Below are 22,553 nucleotides of genomic sequence, written 5' to 3' on the forward strand. Positions count from 1 at the left end.
CTTGACCTGCTGGCCACACTCTTTTGATGCAGCCCAGGATGCCATTGGCCTTCTTGGCCACGAGGGCACATTGCTGGCTCATGGTCATCCTGTTGTCCACCAGGACTCCCAGGTCTCTTTCCACTGAGCTGCTCTCCAGCAGGTCAGCCCCCAACCTGTACTGGTGCATGGGGTTATTCCTCCCCAGGTGCAGCACCCTACACTTGCCCTTGTTGAATTTCATAAGGTTCCTCTTTGCCCAACTCTCCAGTTGGGCAAATAATCACAATTCTTAGGAGAGTTACTATTTAAAATGAGCCTTACAAGTATTTTCCACTGTCCAGTTCTTCACAGCAGGGTAATTTAAGCGTACTCAAGTTCTTACCACTACAAATGACATAAAGGGTAAGGTTTATTAAACAGTTGATGGCAATCACCTATAAAAAGAACTGTTCATATAAATGTAAAAAATTACTCTGAGATCCCTTTCTTCTGACCCGTCCTTTTCAGCGCTCAGATGCGTGCTCTTTCCAGGAAAAGACTGGTCCCGCGCCCAGCATCCACTTTCCTACAACTGCTGATTCCACAGACCAGGATAGAAGGTGATAATGAAGCACAAAAAGGGATTTCTAGTGTACAGGGCACAGCATGTCCTCAGAGCAGACAGTGGAGCAGAACATACAAGAGCTTGGTAAGCCAAAAGTGTATTACCTGAATCAGAGAATACTGTCATTTACCATTGCACACCTTCAGGTAGAGGGTACCAGTTATGAAGTCTGATGCAAAAAAAAAAAAAATAACTGTCTGCAGAGCAAATGTTTGTTCAGAATTTTCCTTTCTACCCATTTACCTGAAAATGGAAAATACACTGAATGAGAAAATAATCCACTTGTATAAGGTCGAGACACTGACTTAAACGTGGGGGTTTTTTTTAAAAATCCAAATAACACTGAGTGTTTCATGCTACATCTGTCCTCACCTAACAACCTGCATTTTAATTTATAGCCATTTTTAACTTGTTTCCTCCAAATAAGTGTGTGGAGACACATCCTACGCTAAGTTTGTTTCTGTCACTCATTTTCTGTATGGCAGGGGGTACACTATTTTAATTTTCTGCTTAGTTTCTCTCATAATGAACTAGCCCATGGAATTCCTTTAAAGCAATATTGTATTAGCAAAGTTAGACAGTCAAAGACAAGGCAGGAATATCCAGAGCTTCCCGAATTAATGCAAACATTTTTGGAAGCACTAACAAATTCATAATTTACCACTGAACATCAGTCTCTGCTCACAGCTGGAGTGAAATCTTGGTGGCAGGAAAAGGGGCTGCCGGAGCACAGGGGTACTCCTCACACCTTCCTGTTAAAGTAGTGATTTTTACCAGAGACAGAACTGCAAGATGAAGCGAGACACAAGCCTGAGCTAATGCGGCAGCTCCGGTCTTGCCTGTAAAGTGATCTGAATGGAGACACCATCACATGAAGAATCGGGAGAATAATGCGTTGGGTGCTAGAGCAGGAATTTGACCTGCTGTCATGTTGGACAACAGGTTCCCAAACTTCCTGAAGAGTTAGAAAATGCATGTTCCGTTTTGCAGAAAAATCCACTGTGAATCTGTAACCTTGTGTCAGCTTTTCAGAGATGAAACTGGATTCCCAGAAAGCTGAAGACCATGATGAACTTGCTCTGGAACATCATGGAAAGCAAAATCAACCTGATGACACGCAATTCAAAGTGCTGACCTTAGTGATAGTCTCTTTTTCCAAGCACAGGCTATAGCTTTTTATGACTTTTTTTTGCAGAACGTCAAGCTATACACTTACTCACTGGTGCCAATAACACACCGGACACAGAAACAAGAGAAAGGAAGAGACCCAGCTTGGAAAAAGAATTATCAATTTTCTTTTCAATTTTAGCTGAAGAGGACAGTTTAGAGGGAACAGATTAATGATTGAGTGCTAAACTTCAGTATAAAGTTATTTTCTTGTCCAGATGTTATTTTTGCCTTTGATGGTTGTCCGAGGTTTCATTGACATAAATACAGATAATGCATCTAGTCTTAAGGCAGCTACATGCATTTAAAATGCCTGTAATATCTTTAAGAAACTGACCTTTACACATTCTGCGCTCTGGTTCACCAGCAAAATGAGGAAGATGGTGATCGGATTAAAAAAAAAGAAGTCTGTTTAAACACTGAGTATATAATTTATTAATAGTACATAATTAGTACATAGCTATTATTAACGGATGCATTCAACAGTTATTCCAGCAACAAGCTGAAGTAGTTCTTATGCCTAAAAACTGTAATATTGCCCCAGATGATGATTTTAAATCCACGTAAAATTTCAATGTATTAGATGTGTATGACTGACACCTCTTAACGTATACTGCATCTTTTAAAAGTCCGTTGCTGTGGGGAGCTTTTTACAAATAAAAGTCACTTAAAAATGGACTTCTTCCATGTCTATCTGATTACTATGCAGCCAAGTTGAAATACTCCCTCCATCTTCTATTCCAAAACAGATGGCAAACAATGAGCAAGTTGGAATATGCTCCGCTTATAGTATTTAGCTTGCGGTTAAGGGCTTTCCAACTTTCTGGGGTAGCACCATCTCACTAGAAAACTGCTGTAGATCAAGGAGGACTAGCACAGCTGACATAATTCAGTCTCAAACCAGCCTTCCCATACTTAGTAGCTTCTTGTGTCAGCGTGTGTCCTAAACTGAAACATCTCAGATTGAACTTGGCTACAACCTAAGAGTACAGCGATGTGTTTAACAGATGAGACTGGCAGGAACAGAGGAGCTAAACGCGGTCAGAGGTTCCGAAGGCAGTGGAAGTGCTATGGCTGCTGAGGCACTGAGGGTACACAGAGGTGATTTTATCTTTTTCTCCCTGGTTCCTCACAGGTCAGACACTTGGATTTTGACTGTGCACTCTGCCACCACTTCAGGGGGAGAGGAGACAAAGTGGGAAGATTTTTCTTAACGTTTCTGCAAGCCTACCAAGATTGCGCTATTCCAAAGTAAACAGCTAGTCTGCAAAAACCACCCAACTCTTAAGCAATTAAATTCAGCAGGCCTACTACTGAAATTGTTGTTCTGTGACATATGTGACACACGTAACTACCAATTAATCATCCCTCATTATAACAAGTGACAGTAGGCTAGAGGTTTTCTTTTTCATTTCACAAAAAAAATACAACTGTAGTGGTGTAAAAAGCAAACAATTTTAGTTTCTTCAGATTAAAATTACTTTACACGAACGGCTTCTTAAAAATGATAAACGATGGAAGTCCTACCTCCTTAAATGTGTTTTAGTAATGTTGTTTATTTCTTTAAAAAAATAATTAACTACTATGCCTCAAGTCAGCTCTTTAAATCACGCTACTTCCTTACATAGGTTAGTATCAGTTCAAGAGTATTGAACGTACCGTTCTTATTAATTTCGGTCTTCCTTACGTTTTCTTGTTAGACAAGCAGCTATGGGCTGTTCAGTCCTCTAGTCAGAGCACTAACGCGGCTCAGGTGGAACTCCAATCCCCTCTTTTTAAAACTCTCCCCTTCAGCTAGCAGACTGACGCAACTTCAGCACAACCAGTTTTGGAGAAACATGCGTTACAGAGGCTCCAGGGGAATTTTCACCTTGTTTAAAACATACGGGAATAAAACAGAACCACAACTTTGGTTTACAAAACATAGCTTTAATTATATAGATTGCTTCAATGAGTTTTCAAATATAGATTTCAAAAAGTCACCAGTGTTTTAATATATGCTTTCTGAAATAACATTCAAACACTTACTTTTGAAATACTTATTGCTAATATGTTAATATTTGTTGAGTTTTACCAAGTGTTAACTATTGAATATTTTTGTTTAAGTGTTCAATAATAATTAACTCATCATTGAAACGCCATCGCTAGTCATTTGTTAGTGCATATATGCTTTCATAGGGACTCAGTTATTACTCTGATTTACAGGTTATGAAGAGCTTAAATAGGTCAGCTAGACTCAAATGGGAGCCATGATTAAGTTCAGAAAAAAAAGCAGATAACCTACTGAAGTGGCAATAAATAAGAGAGAAGAAAATGACTCGGTCATAAAAAGCTAACAAATTTATATACTTAGACCTTCAGTTTTAGTCTCTTCTCGGTCTCAGGAAGAACGTGAAAACACCAGAGGGTGAATGATTGCCTGGCCCACAGCATTCTGCTATAATCACAATAACCTGGGGAATTCAAACAGATTGAAGAATTTCATGTGGAACAAACTATATTAAAGAAGATTCTTTAATGAAATGTCACTTCTGACTCATGCATTAGATTAAGTACTTTGGACGGAAGTCTTCAGGGCCAGTCAGGCTCCAAGTGGATTCCTTCATATTGTTCCCAATGCACACCTCAAGAGGTAGCAAGGCAGTTTTACCACAATACAAACGGAATTTTGGCTTCTTTGCTGAAATTTCAGCAAGGGCACCAATTTGGAGGTGATTTCTTATCCTATGCAAACTGCTCAGCCACAGCTCCTTTTGAGTAAGCCCAACAGCAGTCAGAAAGTGGCTTCTGCTGACCCATGTGACAGTGTACAAGTCGTGAGAATCTGGTATTCCATTAATTATCTCCCAGTCACTTCTTTCACAGTGTCATTTGCCAACCCACCTTGCAATGTTTGTAGCTTTCTACACCACTGTAACTTGAATTTGATAAATCAACTCTTCTACAGAGCAGGAATTTCATTAACAACTCCGTGCAGACTCTAATGTGAGGCTGAATAGCAGTATATACTTTGAAAACAGATTCACATTGGGTTTTAATATATTTTTCACTTGTATTTTAGTTTCTCTCAAAGCAGAGTATCACTAATTTGCAATCACCATAAGATACCTGACGTCTGTGTAATTCTTTTTACATCACTTCAGAACATAGTATATTAAAAAAAAAAATACAGTTCATCAGATTACAATTAAACAATTTCATTTCGAAAAGTTACTTTACTTGTATGTTATGGTACAAAAAGAAGGCAACTTAGGTTAAAAGTGTTAGATAGAAAATACAATAATGAAGAATACAGTGTTAGAGACCTGAAGGTTTACAGGTGTGCAATTTTTAGAGTTTTACAAACTAATTTCAGAGAATCAGAAAGGCATCTGAACTGATGCAGCATAAAAATTGCAACGATCCCACGATTAATTTTCATGGTGGGAAAAGTTCAGGTTGAAACATGATGCTTGTTCAAACTTTCTGGGAGAGAACACGGAGGATCTTAGTTCTTAAAAATGCTGTCAGCTAATACACATCACCCATGGGACCCACGCAAACCCATTGTCTGCTAAAAGCTCGAAACACATTAGCACTTAAGAGACGTTTCCAAAGGATGAAATCAGCTTCTTTAGTCACTAAATGAAGATTCACTATCAGAACTGTCTTCTGCTTTCCCATCATCTCCCCAGGCAGGCACAGGGGCATCTGGGGTCCTGCAGGCAACAAAAACGTTCTATGTTGTAAATCCTAGAAGGTGGCTGAGCGCACAAGCAACTTAGTATGTAATGCTAACGTCCTTTCACCACAATTGCATGCACTTTATATCCACACCATTTAACACAGTAACTGTTTATGATTCACAAACTCACACCTTGCTGGTATTGCTTCACTTACAACTGAAAGATAAACACTAGAAAATGTTAGTCAATGGACATTAAAACTCTGTAGACATCAGTTTGAATGCACACCTTTGAGGTTATCGGAAATAATGACAGATCACTGAGAAGTGGCAAACACTTGTAGAAAGAGTTGAAATCAGGCAATACTGATTAATTCAACTTTTTTTTTTTTTTCAATCTTCAGAGGTACTAGGGCTGAAAGGAACATGCTGTACACCATTAAGCAGTGTAAATAGTACATGAAAAAAATAAGACAGGAAATGAACAATATTGTATCCAACTAAAACTGCAGGGATAATTTAGAGAAGCAAAAAAGAATTACTCAGAGTGGAATTTGGCTAGAACACTGGGTTAAATTTGACATGCAAGAGCAGCCATGGGATTTTTATTGACTACAAATGATCAGATCTCTTGTATTTAGTTTTGAGGAGAGTATTTAAGATGGCTCTTAATATCGTGTCAAAACATTTGCTCAGGGAATCTACTGGGAACAAAGGGGAGAGAAGCAAGCCATGTAAAGACTACCTAACACTACTGACTGAAGATGCTGGCTCTCCCTGGCATCTCCCTCCTAAATATGTAATGAGTTTGATAATGCAAGCAAGACCGAGCCTGGTAAATTCTGAAACCAAGGCAGAAAATATACATGCAGTTACACTTGGGGAAGGGGAAGAATGATCTTCACAGAAACCAACTTCCTGTATGATAGCTAACTGCTCTCTTTGATAAAATACTACATTTTAAACTAAGCCGACAATTGTATTATTCGTCCCATTGTTATTTATCTTTGGGCTACTCCTGTGTGCCATGACACAGAATTTCTTTTCCAACTTTAGTTCTGTTTATTATAATTTCTCTGTTGGAAATCCCTAAGGAATGTTTAAAGTGCTTCTAAACATTTTGGGTGCAAAAATGAGAAGTGCATTACAGAAATGTAAGAGAGCCTTCTCCCTCCCCCCTGCACACCTCCAAAATAAATTAAGCAAGCGTTTGCTTTTTCATGCAAATACCACTTCACAATATTATTCCTTGTTGCCGTGGTAATGACAAAACAGAAAAGCCGTGCAAAGACATGTGATCTGGAGAGACCAGTGCAAAAACTCTCCTCTAGTAAGGAGAGGAAGATGGCAATGATTTCCTTTAGTTCGCGAGGGCAGGACAAACTCTTCTGGAATCACAGACAGGCAAGAGAGGAAGGATAAGAAACAAAAGTTAAAAATAGATAAATTGGGAGCTTGATTGAATAGGCAGTTTTCAAATTCTATAAAAGGTTGAGAAAGGAGTGACAACAGAAGTAAAACAGCTGAAGGAAGAGAGTATAAACAACTCCATATTATTAGAATTAGCATCTCTGCAGCCACAAAAACCCCACACTCAGTCACTGGCAAGAGTGACTTGGGAGAGTCTGCAGTAGGCGATTGAGCATAGAGTGATAAGTACATTTTCCTAATTTTCACTGGGACTGACTGAGTAGGCCTAAGGAACCTGAGGACACAAGAAATTTGATGTGAATAGCAAGATACATACTAAAAAAAAATATCTATGAGATTGAGACAAGAAAGCCAGAAAATTAAAAGAAAGGTCACACCTGACTCCTTAAATATTATGCACTATGCACCTGGCCAAAAAATTAGCTTTCATTAATCAGGTAGATTTGGTATACAGTTTTCAAACCAGTAACATTTTAAAGAAAATGTGCCCAAGCATTACTGTTGCACAGAATCTTTGAAGATGGACTTGGAGACCAAAGCCCAGACATATTCTGCGAGCCCCAATCCACAGTAATAAATGTTTCTGTCTTAACCCAAATCAGACAATCCAAAAGCAAGTGCTTTTTTTAAAAAAGCTTTTGAAATTTTAACCTATTATCTTATTTTTATCTACTATAAAAATCCATCCAAACATGAAGAAACAGCAGCCTTTACAGAAAGGTAGGGACCAGAAATGCAGAGCAAACAGTACAACACATTTAACACACAAATAGTAAAACCATGTTTGATAACCCTGTCTCACACTTGCACAGGTTCTTGTGTTCTTTTTCTTATTTCTCATTCAATCAGCAAAAATACCAAATAACTACTTCAGGCTTATTTAGACACGAGGAAGTAGCTGGGAGCTAAAGTGACTCAATATATGATGATACTTCCGTTTTCCTATATTTTTATTTATTATTTTAAACAAATTACTTGCTTCAGAGTAAGCCTTTCCAAAACGTAAAAAGACTTCACTGGAAAGAAGAAAAGGAGAAGCAGACTTTCTAATACACTGACAGTTTCTGAAGAGGATTAGTGGATATAATGAAAGTTAATATTTTCATCAGTTTAACAAATTCTGTCAAATAGTACAGTAAAACTAAATTACAAGTCAAATGTAAAATAAGCCTAAAATTCATGCTTATGGCCAGACAGTAGCTTTGAAAATGAGTATCTATTCTTAGTAGTCTTCACATCAGGTTTGCTCAATCAACAGTCACAATTTCAAACTGCTGACTTCAATTTACACTGTTAATGTTGAAGTCAAGTTGTACACTCCATCTACTGAAGGAATCTGGAAACAGATGTGTTGTCCCTCGTGCGTCCAGCAAAATAAAATAGAGTTTGTTCTTACTACTCTACATTGATGGCATTCTGTTATTGAAGTGCTGAAAGAAAATACGTGGGAAAAACCTCATACTCTAAACAGCACAGTGAAAATGGCTACTGATGTATTACTTGATTCCTCATCGCTAAATGCACATTGTCACATGTTCCCTTGTCACTGCTATAGCCTTTTCCTTGAACTGCACCACCTCTGCTTGGCTTGGAAGAAGTCCTTCCATTTCCTCACAAATCTGAATGGTGAAGTCCTGCAACTTTCTGTTTGGGGGGGTGCAGTATCTACCCATTTATATTCCAGTCTCTGTATTACCTGGGCCTTGCCTCTGACTAGCCAATACTGAAAAGACAGCTCATAGCTGAGATTGTATCCTCTCCTCCTTTGGTACTGATGGCCCTCTTCAGACCTATAAAAGGCTAAAAACACCTTTCATGGAAGACTTCAAAACCTGTTTTAAGGCTGATAGTTTAGATTCACAATGCCATAAGCAAGCTTTTCTAAGCACACTTTTTTTCCAAGTTTTTTAAACACACGGTTGAATTCCACCCCTACTGGAAGTTACAAATTACTTACTCAAGAAGATCTGGATTTAGCCCTTCAGAAATCATTTTGTTTCGTATTGCCATTACAGGAACACCCTGTGCAGGAGGAGGAAGAATAATATGAAACTATTGGACATAAAGAGGTGAACTAAATCCCACAGGTTCTTTTAGCTACACTTCTATACAAATGTATGCATGTCATTTGTTGAACATGAGAGTCGAATGATAATCTCAGTTGCCATCAGTACGAACCGAGAAATGAGAAATGACTAAGATCAAAGGCCCTTTTAATCTTTCTTATATTTATAACAAAACACCTAGAGAAAGTTGCAGGGAGAGAATCGGGAATGGACAGTTACATTTGCAATTCATGCAGACAAAACCAGAAGGCTCAAGTTATGTGTATGGACTGAGAATGTGAAGAAAGCACAAAGACAGCAGTTAACAATTGTGCTTGAAAGACAAGGAAGACGCAAACATGCTGAAGGTATAGTGAAAGAGGGAGGAAAACCAGGAAAGTGCATCTGCTACAGCTCCGGAAGGATACCTTAAGGCAGTGCTAAAAATTGGAAAAGTCTTTAAAAAGCATGCAAAAAAAGGCAAACAGGACACGAGAACAGAAGCACAATTTAAAAGTGATTCCTCTGAATACAAGTGCTTGTACAGTCAGGCTTGAATCTTCTGTGACTTGTGGACAGACTGTAGCCAACTATGTACGTGTTAAAAAAAATTCCTTCCTTTCACTGCAAGTCCTTCCACAGCTTCTGCACTTTATTTTATTCAGCAACACCTAAACATCCCCCCATCTTGGATCGCACACCCAAGAACACATTGACCCACGTCGTCTTACGAGACACATTCCAACAAGCTGCTCCTATGTTTCCACTAGAGTTGCTCAAGGACAACTTGTTGCTTTGCCATCCCCTGTTGCAAACCATCAGAAACACCACCTGGACCACTGCATGCCAAGAAAGGAGGGAAAAAATAAAAAATAAAAAATAGTGATTTCCAAGGGACAAAGCTACTGGTCGTCTAGGAAAGTCGGGAGAGGCCTCACAATCTAAATGAAAAGTAGCGTAGAATTCTTTTGGCACAGGACAAATATCTGTTGTCCAAAGTAAGTAAAATAGTGATAAAATAACGGGCAGCCATGACTAATGTTCCAGAGCAGCATGTGGTACTACTGACAGTTGCAGTAGCTAACCTGGCAAAATGAGAACTAAGGTAGCTGTCTTACTGGGTTCTCCTTGTGCAGTTTCACAGTAAGAATTACAATCAAGACTTTGGCTTGAAGATTCCAGAATAGCACGCAGGCAGGTACAGTTTTAGCAATCTATTAGGCATACTGCCAAAAACGTGACTCAAATAGTTGTGAGGTATTAGCTTGCAATAAAGAATTTCTCAGTAATTCACAACTAATGTACATTGCAAAGGGGAAAGCATCAGAGTATTTCATGACACTTTAAAATATTCACTTATTCTAGTATAGATTTGGACACCAGGGATTGTGTGTGTATACACTAGCTCACACTATCTAATTCTTTTCCCTCGCTTGACTGCTTTTAGGGTTACTTCCCCCAGCTTAGAAGTCACTGATGAAGTGTTTATGCATCAATTCAAATCATGTGAAAACCAGACTGAGTCAGGTCAGACAAAGCAGAATTTGTATTTGCTCTCAATGAAAGGGAGCTCAGTATATGAACTTTAAGAATGCACTGGAGTCATAGAGTCATAGAGTCATAGAATTATAGGGTTGGAAGGGACCTCTGGAGATCATCTAGTCCAACCCCCCTGCCAGAGCAGGGTCACCTAGAGCAGGTTACACAGGAACACGTCCAGGTGGGTTTTGAATGTCTCCAGAGATGGAGACTCCACCACCTCTCTGGGCAGCCTGTTCCAGTGCTCTGCCACCCTCAGGGTAAAGAAGTTCCTCCTCATGTTTAGGTGGAACTTCCTATGTTCCAGTTTGTGCCCATTGCCTCTTGTCCTGTCCCCGGGCACCACTGAAAAGAGCCTGGCCCCATCGTCCTGATACCCACCCTTTAAGTATTTATAAGCGTTGATAAGGTCACCCCTCAGACGTCTTTTTTCCAGACTGAAGAGACCCAAATCCCTCAGCCTTTCCTCATAAGAGAGGTGTTCCAGTCCCCTCATCATCCTCGTAGCCCTCCGCTGCACCCTTTCCAGCAGTTCCCTGTCCCTCTTGAACCGGGGAGCCCAGAACTGGACACAGTACTCCAGGTGCGGCCTCACCAAGGCAGAGTAGAGGGGGAGGATGACCTCCCTTGACCTGCTGGCCACGCTCCTCTTGATGCACCCCAGCATGCCATTGGCCTTCTTGGCCACAAGGGCACATTGCTGGCTCATGGTCATCCTGTTGTCCACCAGGACTCCCAGGTCTCTTTCCACAGAGCTGCTCTCCAGCAGGTCAGCCCCCAACCTGTACTGGTGCATGGGGTTGTTCCTCCCCAGGTGCAGCACCCTACACTTGCCCTTGTTGAACTTCATAAGGTTTCTCTCTGCCCAGATCTCCAACCTGTCCAGGTCTCTCTGTATGGCGGCACAGCCTTCCAGTGTGTCAGCCACCCCACCCAGCTTGGTGTCATCAGCAAACTTGCTGAGGGTGCACTCTATCCCCTCATCCAGGTCATTGATGAATATGTTGAACAGGACTGGACCCAGTACTGACCCCTGGGGAACACCACTCGTCACTGGTCTCCAACTAGACTCTGTGCCCCTAATCACAACCCTCTGAGCTCTATCTTTCAACCAGTTTTCTATCCACCCCACTGTCCATTCATCTAACCCACACTTCCTAAGCTTCCCTATGAGGATGCTGTGGGAGACCGTGTCAAACGCCTTGCTTAAGTCAAGGTAGACCACATCTACCGCCCTCCCCTCATCTATCCATCTAGTCATGCCATCGTAGAAGGCTACGTAGAAGGCATCGTAGAAGGAAACTGCTATGCTTTCATGTTCGCTTGGAGAAGCATTTTATTCCAAAATTTTATGCATCAAAAACATACAAAAAAAACCTCTCAGCACCCTCATGTGTCATAGATTTACAAAACTAATCTTAAGTTTAATCAAAATGCCCTTTAACAGTGCACAAAGATGACTGTACCTATATCTGTTTATAACACAACTAGGGCATTACAATTACTTTATCTTTCACACTTTCCTAAGTTTTAATCTAGAAAATCAGAGTCTAATACTGCTGTGAACCTAAATCTTACTAAAATGAAGCAGACAACTATTTTAAATCTAAACAGTAAGTACACTGACCAAACAGGTCCACTGAAATGGCACAGGCGCACTTTTCTAACGTAGGAGCCAATACTAAATTTCCATGGCATTTGTCTCTGCCCAGTTAAGATTTGAAATCATCCAAATCACTACACATTCAACAGAGTGCTCCCCAGCCCTACTCACAGCCAGGTCCTGCACCTCGGGAAGTGTGCAGGTACTGGAGAAGCCACAGCTCAAGTATCAATCTTGCTGCAAAATATATTTTGGTTCTCCATAGTCCAGAAAGAGGTCACATACCATCAGTGCTGGCAACTCCTGAAGAGCACTGCACTCTCCATGTTTGGTTTTTATTTCAGTTCTTTCAAGCAAGGATCAATCTGTATCAGGCCAGTCAGTATCCTGGCATCTACGCAGCTATGTTTGGTGTTTAGAATGAAATAAGCGTATTTGTACTTTAAACATGCAGTTTATTTGAAATCACAGACTGCTCCTCTCACCCTGTCAATAGAAGCGTTATGAACATTTATTGTAGCAAATATGATACTGCTTTTGTAAGGCTTGCTTTAATATTATTGTTGTATATTTTAAAAAAATATTCATTTAGTTAGCTGAACTGCACTCCATTGAAATGAGTTTGTTACTATTTCATAGAACAGCTATCTTTAGTGAAAAAAGATGTATCTCTTCACAGTGCAAATTCTTAAATACTACAAACATTGTGAGTAATAAATAAATGATCAATTCAAACAAATCCTCAGCTAGAAACTTAATTTTGGCAAATAAATGACACTAACTGAAATATTTGCCTGGACGAGAAGACAAGTTTGGCAAATACAAAAACACACATTAATTTGTAGTATGTTAGTTTGACTTTCCTACCACACTGTTTACAACTGGCAGAGGAGTCACCAGGAACTGCCAGTACAAAGGATAAATGTGGAAAGTGAGATCTCACTCCTTTAGCAGTCACCAAAAAAAAAAAAAGTCAAAGTAATTAGACCATCCAGGACTTTCACATCCACTTTGAAGTCTGGCATTAAATCAATACACTACCATAGCATTCTACTCTCTGCTACTACCCCACTGCTACATTTTCCAAATGGTTCGTAATAAGCTACCCATGAAGTGCCAATTTGTGATTCAAACGAAAAATAAGGTGTGGAACATTATCCAAAGTACCAAGGACACTAATTGTAATAACTGCTCTGAAAAGGGAGTGAAACCATGATAGGTTGGTTTTAACACAAGCAACATTTTACTAATACTATGACACAGTCATATCTTCCAGAATTATAACATATATTTCAGAGGAAAATTTCCACTGACAGCTTGAAAATACAGATTTTTTTCTTAGTTTCCAATCTCATTAATTTTGTGGATGTGAAAAAAAGATCTCTTAAAAAACATCACCAAGAGTCTCCCATTCACCTTTTCACCCCTTCATTAGTCTTCACTCATGTAAATATTGAGATTACATTCATTTCTTTCCTGTTTATCTGTAGAACAGCCCACAGACAAAGAGGCAAACAAAACCTGCATTACAAATAACAGGAAACTGAAGTGGAACCAAGCAGTGAAGCAACTCTTGTATCTCTATTTTGTATCCTACAGAAATATCAAATACTCCTGCTCTGAACTATACTAGCAAAGCTGCATTTTGCACCCTGCAGCAAAACCAAACTGCAATCATGAATGACGCCAATTCTGCCAGAATAACTACACTTTCTGTGGCATCTTCTGTAACTCCAGCTAATATCACTCTGCATTTACACATCTTCACACCTTCATTTCACAAGTATATTGGCAGAATTTTGTAGAAAGATCTTGCCTGAAGCTGTCTGAGAGATTATATTACATCAACTCATTTATTAGCGAAGACGTGATAGAAATATTGTGATGTTATCTGAGCTTATAGACTACTGATGCAATATATGTCTTCAGACACTTAATCTTCACTTAAAGCTGTGTGTGATGTTCCACCTAAAAATAACGGAATACCTAAAGAATCGTAAGAGAACTGACTTACCACTTGTACCATTTTGAGATATCTGGCATATCTTGGATCCTTGGCCACAGTTCTAACATTTTCTGTTACTACCTCTGTTTTCTGTAACCCTTCTTCATGTATATTGTTCTGCTGTAGACAAAGAAGATAACACATTAATGGTTAGGTATGCAGACCAGGAGCCTGGAGAGATTTCAATCCAAAAATCTGTAATTTATGGGTAAAGTGCAACTCTTCTTACATCAAGATTATTCTGATCTGTGCTTATATTATTAGAGATTTCCAAGATGTATGAATACACAAAACCCAGCTTTTTCATTATTGACTTACAAATGTGACTTTCTACTTGTAGTCACAATTTTAAGCCATTGTATAATACATGGAAAAAAATAATTAGCCTTCAATATCCCTGTTAAGTTTGTTGTATTTAATGAATAAAACAGAACTAAATTTTAATGCTTACTTTATAAAAAATAATTTTTTAAAGGATTATAACTATCTGCCCTAGTGGTCCAATGCTTTTTTTCCTTAAAATATTTGTTTGATTCCCTGACAAATGTTTCATAGAGATCATATAGCTTTTAAACTATACTTCTTTGTATAAACCATTAACCTAAAGGATAACATAAAGAAATCAAAGAATCCTTGAGAGTAATTAATTAAAAAAAAAAATTACAAAAACCTATAGTACTACTTAAAGGACAACAGAAAACCATGTATTTGTTATTACACTAACCATTTGAAAGTAGCATTGGAAACCTCCTTTCAGAAATATCTGTCCCTACCGTAACGTCAGAGAAGAGGAACATTTTAAAGAAAACAAAATAACTGGGAACAATTTTCTAACATGACTGAAACACACAATGCTAACTTGTCCATTCTGTCTCCCATGTTGCTGGCTGCAAATTAGAGTTACAATCTTTAACAGGCAGGGAAAGGCAACAGAGTACTCCAGCTATTGCCGCTCCACAGCAACTTCTACTAAATAAAAGGAAGAACAGAGATTGGAACTGGAGATTCAAAAAAAACAAATTATAACAGGAAACTGGGGAAAGAACACCATCTACAAATGGGCCAGACTGGTGATCACAGGATTTAAGTCTGGGTTAAAAAACTAACCAAACGCATGCATACACAAAAAAAAAAACCAACAAAAAATTAACTGCAGGGAAAGGATCTTAATGTTGCTCACTTAAAATCACTCACATTTTCTGTACATAGATGATAATATATAGAAAACATTGACTCTAATGATCTCTTTAAAATAAAGTATGTTAGAAAATCCAGTTTGAGCTGAAAGCTCACATTCTAAAGGAAGGAGGAAAGAGTTGGAATTACATGGTTCGAACTGTTATTTTCATTCATGTCCTTCCTAGTCCCCTGATGCAGTTCACATTCATATTTTACTGCAATTGAAGAGGAAGGAGGCATTAACCATTAGATTTGAGTTACTTCTAATTATTTAAGCCACATATTCAAGAAAGGGTATACCCTCTTTTGTTTTAAGTCACTGGTTAAAACAGTTTCATTAGTAAAAATCATAGTTTTAGATCTTTATAGTTGATTGCTCTCTTCCAATAGACTTGCTTCTTCCGTCTATTTCAAATGAGACTAGAAACTTGAGACGGAGAGGTATACTCCTTCAATGTATTAGTTATGCTTCATTACTTACTCCAGATTGAGGCGATACATCTGTCTGTTGATCCGTAGTAGCTTGTGCCACAGGACCATTTGTAACACTATTCATATTTGCACTGGACACTTGAAATTTGACATCTTCTAGGCCAGGAATAGAGGATAACTGAGTGTACAAAACATCATCAAATAAACAACGAGCATATCGTAAGTCTATCTATACAATAAAACCTGCAGTATGCTGCTTAACACATATTCCCCAGGTAGGTTTCACGTTAGTAAAATAGTAACTTTTTACCACTAGTTTTGCTATTTTGAGTGGCAGAAAAACAAAAAAAAATTAAATTTTTCTATTCAGGTGGCCTCTACAACAAAACCCCCAAAACACTCCATTAGAGCTTTCACTCTTAACATGAGGCTGCAGCGCAGAAAAGACTTCAACACCTTCCCAGCATTTTGCTACTGTACTTATCAGCTACACAAGAGCCGTGCCATCTTCTCTACTACTTCCTCTACAGTGAAAGAAATCATGACAAGAACAGCTCTATTACCTAACAGATGGGCGACTGGTTACAGATTTTGCAATTTTCCACATCTTTCACTCTTTTTTAAGGAAATGCTGAGAGTGGATATTAAATATGCTGCATATTTATTTGAAGGAAATTCTATTTAACATGATTATCAAGAATTTTGGAAAAATTATCAATATTGATCATTCCTAAATATTTTGAAATAAATAAGAGTTAGTAAGCACTGTTTGTACTACTACAGTATTTTTCTCACAAAGATCTTAATGAACGGTTTCAAAACGTCTTACCCCTGCTCCCAGAAAAGCCAACTGAAATTGCTTCCATCATCATTGAAAGAAGGATTTGTTAAAACTGTACAGTGAATGTCTTTTTAGTTTGGGGCTTTGGTTTTTTTCACTTTTAGCAAATTAAATGATAATACATGACTACAAATTATATCCTTTTGTCATTTTAGCTGAAGAAGATACACCAAACACATTGGTGTTAGCTTAGATCCAATTCAGGTCACATTTCACTATCAAAAGGTTTACATGGCATCTATCTAGTTACTTACACCAATTGAAATCCTTACAGTTTGGTAACACTTAGAAAGATAATTTTGCTTTTTAAAGGGGGCAAAACCGTCTTATTAGAGTTTCCATGGCAAATGCAATTTTTTACTGCAACCCTGCAAGACAAGTCACATATTTTAATATCTGAAAACTTCCCTCCGTTTTCTTAAAACCAAAGATGCAATAAAAGCAACACAAGTAAGCTGCCACATAGTTCAGTTGCACTTTCATGATCCAAGTGCTCCCTTCCTGTTCAATATGCTTAAGAGACAAAATCAACATTTCCACTATGTGCTGTTGGTTCCTTCCTTACATATCAACTACATCTTCAAATGTTACAAAATAGAAGTGGCAAGGCATGCAAAGAGAGAATTCCCCATGTGAGCATTTTGTATTAGCTCCTTCAAATCATTCTGAAAACTTATTTGCTCAATTCAGACTATGAAAAGGAAGCTAGTTCATGCAGTCTAGGACGCTGCCACTGTTAGAAGATAAAGATTGTACATATACATACCTTTGCATCCAAAATATTGAGTGTTGTTTCAATTTGTTGGATACGGAGAGAAAGTGCTGACAATTTCTAGAATAGAAAACAATTAGGACATGAAAACACTCCCATAGGCCACTTGTACATATAAAACAGTTCATATCTAGCTAAACAAAATCATTTTTGTGTTCTACCTGCTGAAGGCAAAGTAGAGCGTAAATTATATGATAACATTATGAAAAAAATGAAGTAATGACGTCCCTTTTTAGTACAGTAGTTACAGTGGTACAAATTTTAAATAATTTTAGTAGGCAGTTAGTTTTCCCAAATAATGACTGACAGAAATGAAGACAGACTATGTACAAAAGAAAGCCAAAGTAAATACGGTATTACTTTGGGCAACTGGAGAATAATGGCAGACATACCGTACTCTCACAGTTACCAAAACATCTTTCTTCAAAGCTTTTTCCAAATGCGGAAGATGAAAAGATGCAATATGTGTGTATGTAACAGAGCAAATACAAAGTAGAAAAATCTGATAAAGACTACAGCAGGTAATTGAAAGTCCTATATAGTCAAAATGCACAGTGAATCAGAACTAACCAGAAGCTTTATATGCTCCAGGTGCACCTCAATCAAATTTTGACACTTTTTTTTTTTTTTTAAAAATACCACTTAAGTTTTTTCTAAATTACTCTATAAGAACTGTCACTCTTTTAACTAATCACTACCATACTCCACCAGACCTGTCCAAGTGAAGCTGGCTAGCACGCTGGCTGGCAGGTATGTACCACTCTGACAGCTTTCTGGCACGTTGGCAAGATTCTGCCTGGCTCTGAAGCAGTACTTTAACACCCTAAGAAAATGGCAGTTCTGCCAATATGCTAGAAAAAGTAAAAAGAGACTGACAGGAGTTAGTCTTTTTGGATAGTGCACTGACTTGTTTACAGATGGTTCTTTGTTCATGAAGAGGAGTTAGTTCCTACTGAAACTATGTGCCCTGCATGTAAGTTGGGGAAAGGAGAGGAAAGATGTACAAAAGACAGTTATATAACTTTATGGGTCAGTTTGACTAGACAAGAGCCAAGAAATTTAGAGTTAAGGATGGTGTCAGTCCTAATTTCGAATTTCTTGGCTTCCATTGATTTACACTGGGGCCTTTCACTCTAAAAAACTTCTGTACTTCACAAATAGAAAAAACTTTTCAAGAAGTTTATAAAGCAACTATTTAGTCTCTTGGGTAACAACACATTTAGGTTAACTAGTAACTATTATTAAGTAGACTTCACAGCATTGCTGCGTGCTCAAGATGGCTTTAAATATGCAAGTTCTGATTTCCATAATGCCTATGTAAGAGGTAATATTGAGATCATGTGACAATTGAGTTCTGGACAACTGACAACAGCATCACCAGGCAGTTACACTGTCCCATGTATCAAGTTACAATACGTTTAAAAATCTAGAAAAAAAATACTTTTTTTCCCTCTGAAGCTCCATATGTTGATGTGGTAGCCAAATTTTATACTTGCCACGGGTCTGGCTCTAAACTTTACCAACAAAAAACAATTTCTCAGATTACATGGCTTAGTCTAATTGGATTTGACTGCTGCCCTAGCCCTGCTGGCTAGGGCTGTATAGTAGTTTTTGTTGAATACCAGCGAACAGTTACAAAAAAACCCACTACTGACAAAAAGGTTAAGCTCAAAGCCACATTATAAAAACCCCTTCCTACAAAAGAGGAAGCGCTCTTGTCCTGTTCAGTGGACAATTCTAGTCCTGTCAGTCTGGTGTATTTCCATTGACACTAAAGTCACCACAAAAACTTATCAACATTAAATATTTTTATTTTTCTCTTTTTAACAACACACTACAATGAAATGCTTCACGTTCCATACCAATCACCTGCCACTGTATCACCCTTTTAAATTAAAGGTGGTAAAATCTGAAAGCAAGTTTTGATGCAATAGCCTAGGACACAGATGAGAGGGATACTGACTGTCAAAATGGATTCAGCACCACAGGAATATGACATCCTTCTTCCAAAATAAGATGATATCCACAGATGGAGCTGCTCAGAAGAAATTCCAAGTACCAAAAAGTTCAAAGACTGTGCCAAACGCAAAAGTTTAAGGAAACACGATTAAGTGTGCTATAATCAGCAGTTCATGTGGATATCTTGAGGAAAAATCTGTCTTAAGCACTTACTCAAGAGAAACCTTGAACAGAAAGCAGACTAAATTTTTTTGGTTTAAGCTACCAGTACTATTGCATCAAAAATATTTAAGTGAATGGTTCTTGTTTCTAGGATTTTTTTCATTGTATAAATTGACAGCTGGGAAAATAAAAAACATACCTCTTCACAAACAGTAGAAAAGCGGTTGAGAAACTGTACTGTGTGAACCACAAATTGGTTTAGAAATGCTACAGTTCTTTTCTGCTGAATAGCAGGAACCTGCATTAAATAATATAGGAAAATTAGATTATTTTATATATACTCTATATATATATACACTCTAAATAGATGTCAATTCTCACATTTGGATTCAAAGACCTGTTAAAACATGGAAATGTTTTAGAAAAAAAATATTTTTGAAATCTACCTTAAGTGTGCTCACTTTGAATGAATGTGTACATTCAATGTGTACATTGTAAACAATTTATAATATATATTATGTATAAAAATCCTTTTTCTCTAAAAACTTAGTAACATGACAGTTGAAAAGTTGCAGGATACGCAGAAAAGGCAACAAGATCCACATACATGAAGGACTGTTATCTTATTTAAGAAAACACTTTAAGATAACTTTGTGAACTTTCCTTAAAAATCAGTGTTAAAATATTTTTTAAAAAAGAGAGGAAATCAGAATCTTTCCTTCTGAAGCTTAGGAAGCAAAACCAAACTTTTGTCATCCATACAAATACTCAGTTACAACCAACACAATAATCAAAAATAAGGAGTAGTGAAATTGCTGTCTCAGTCTTTAGTGGCTACCTATACTTCTTATTTCCAAGCCCAGACTATCCTAAAATTACACTTTAGTGTCACTCCTCCTAGTCAGATCCAACGCATGCATACTTTTCAGACTAAAAGGTAGAATGTTATGTTTGTCAAAAAAAAGTCTAGTGCTTATAATGTAATAGACAGTTGGCATTTTTATTTAAAGCGTTCTAGAAGACTGGAATCAGGAGCATTCACACTAACATTTACGTATAAAATTATAGTGCCTCAGGGTTAATTACCTTGGATAATTGTTTAACTCTTAAACTTCACACAGGAAATTACTCTATGGAATCATAATTGGTGAAAGTGAAGGATTTACAAGGAAAAATATTTGCAGCCAAGCTCCAGCTACAATGAACAACAGTTTGTGAATACAGTGAGTCTCTGGTCTTCACCTCTTTTTTGGTCTTCCATTTGTCAGTGTGGCCATTCACTACACTTTGCCAATCTTAAGACGTCCTGATTTTCTGTGGGACTTCTGTTGCTACTAACTCAAGCTTTGAGTCTGTGCACCTGTATGGCAGGGTTTGCTAAAGTTCAATTCTGCAGCTCCAAAACCGTCAAACAGTGCTTATGGTCTTATCAGAAATGTATGGGGTAGCACAGAGGATGGAGGGGTCGCTGAGGCAATCGGAACTGCCCTATCTTTGTGCTCTGTAGTTGAGAAAGAAAGCTAAAACGATGTTTTGCGTCATTAAAAGGCACGAATAAGCAGCTTTGCACGTGATTTGCCTCACAGTTCTAAGACTCAAGTGGCTGAGCTCTTCAATATAACGCTATCACAGAACTTGGCGGAAAACGCCGTTGAAAAACGTTAATATCGCGCTCCTGGGGACAAGAGAAGCCGCCTCGGCCGCCCGCGACCCTGCCGCGGGCACTCGGCCGCCGCTACAAAAGCAGCCCCCTGCACGCCGCCCCGCAAGCCGCTCTCCGGGCCCCGGGGGGTCCGGCGAGGCCGCGGCGGGCAGCGGAGGGAGGGGCGGGGGGGGTGGGGTGTGGGGGGTGGTGGTGACAGGCCTCGCCCAGCACCAGGGCAAGCGCAGCCGCCACCGGGGGAGGAAGCGGGACAGCCCCGGCCCCCCGGGCGACCGCAGCCCGTACCTTGGTGAGGTCGATGCCGGAGCCCACGATGGGCAGCCCGTCCTCGTCCATCCCCACCGGGCCGCGGCGGCGGGACGGAGGGGCAACCCCGCACCCCGGATGCGCTCCGCGCGCGACCGCTTGACCACGGCCCGGAAACAAAACTTACGCTGCGAGGAGCGCCGTGCCCTGTCCTTGGGGCCTGCGCAGTCCCCCTCTCCCAGCGCAATGCACCATGGGAGTTGTAGTCCGAGGGGAGAGGGCGAGGCGGGAGGGCTGGGAGCCCTCGCTCTGCGGAGGCCTTCCCTCCCCTCTCCGCCTCCCGCTTTTTTGTGACCCGCCCCATGGTGGCCAGGTGCTCCTGAAGTATCAACGCCCTGCTTTTCCCAAATCTTGGGTGGTTTGTTGGTCCCCGCTGCAGAGGGGCCCCGGACAGGCTGGGACGGGGCAGCGGCGAGGCGAGGCGGGCTGCGACCGTGGTCCTTCGAATCACAGAATCACAGAATGGTTTGGGTTGGAAGGGACCTTAAAGATCATCTAGTTTCAACCCCCTGCCATGGGCAGGGACACCTCCCACTAGACCAGGTTGCTCAAAGCCCCATCCAGCCTGGCCTTGAACACCTCCAGGGATGGGGCATCCACAGCTTCTCTGGGCACCCTGTTCCAGTGCCTCACCACCCTCAGAGTAAAGAATTTCTTCCTAATATCTAATCTAAATTTCCTCTCTTTTAGTTTAAAACCGTTAACCCACGTCCTATCACTCCACTCCCTGATAAAGAGTCCCTCACCATCTTTCCTGTAGGCCCCCTTTAGGTACTGAAGGGCTGCTATAGGGTCTTCCTGGAGCCTTCTCTTCTCCAGGCTGAACAACCCCAACTCCCTCAGCCTGTCCTCACAGGAGAGATCCTCCAGCCCTCTGATCATCTTTGTGGCCCTCCTCTGGACTCATTCCAACAGGTCCATGTCCTTCTTGTGTTGGGGACTCCAAACCCAGACATAAGTACTCCCATGGATTCACACTGGTGCGAACATCACTCCACAGCTGGAGGGCAAGGCCCTGTGTAATGCAGGTTGTGAAGATAAAGCGTCTTCCCCAGCAGTCAGACATCAAAAGAATAATGAGAGAAGCCAGTGATGAAACTGTTTCTGTGCTCTTATGCATTGTTTGGGTGGTGAAGGGCCACACTTTGAATATGAAGAATAAAAACAACAAGCACTGAATGACCGTGGGATCTTCTGAA

The 22,553-nt window shown here is 39.6% G+C and overlaps 1 protein-coding gene across 5 annotated transcripts; it reads right to left on the reverse strand.

Moving 5' to 3' along the window:
* Positions 1-2,240: 2,240 nt before the first annotated feature.
* WASHC3 (WASH complex subunit 3) lies at positions 2,241-21,490 on the reverse strand. 5 transcript variants are annotated; one of them, XR_010069127.1, is made up of 8 exons: positions 21,334-21,490; positions 19,585-19,683; positions 17,259-17,324; positions 15,701-15,829; positions 14,050-14,160; positions 8,806-8,870; positions 3,413-5,451; positions 2,241-2,926 (listed from the first exon to the last, which is right to left on the reverse strand). XR_010069127.1 is itself a non-coding variant. In XM_063320636.1 (7 exons), exons 1-7 carry the CDS (start codon positions 21,382-21,384, stop codon positions 5,367-5,369), a joined length of 603 nt encoding a protein of 200 aa, XP_063176706.1. In that variant the 5' UTR covers positions 21,385-21,490; the 3' UTR covers positions 3,382-5,366. The 5 variants fall into 5 exon arrangements, 4 of the variants coding, with proteins under 4 accessions (XP_063176724.1, XP_063176706.1, XP_063176692.1 ...); XM_063320636.1 differs by lacking the exon at positions 2,241-2,926 and having other exon boundaries at positions 3,382-5,451; positions 14,050-14,157; XM_063320622.1 differs by lacking the exon at positions 2,241-2,926 and having other exon boundaries at positions 3,385-5,451.
* Between the last annotated feature and the right edge of the window lie 1,063 nt (positions 21,491-22,553).

This window comes from Chroicocephalus ridibundus, chromosome 1 (assembly GCF_963924245.1).
Source record: "Chroicocephalus ridibundus chromosome 1, bChrRid1.1, whole genome shotgun sequence".
Taxonomy (NCBI): domain Eukaryota; kingdom Metazoa; phylum Chordata; class Aves; order Charadriiformes; family Laridae; genus Chroicocephalus; species Chroicocephalus ridibundus.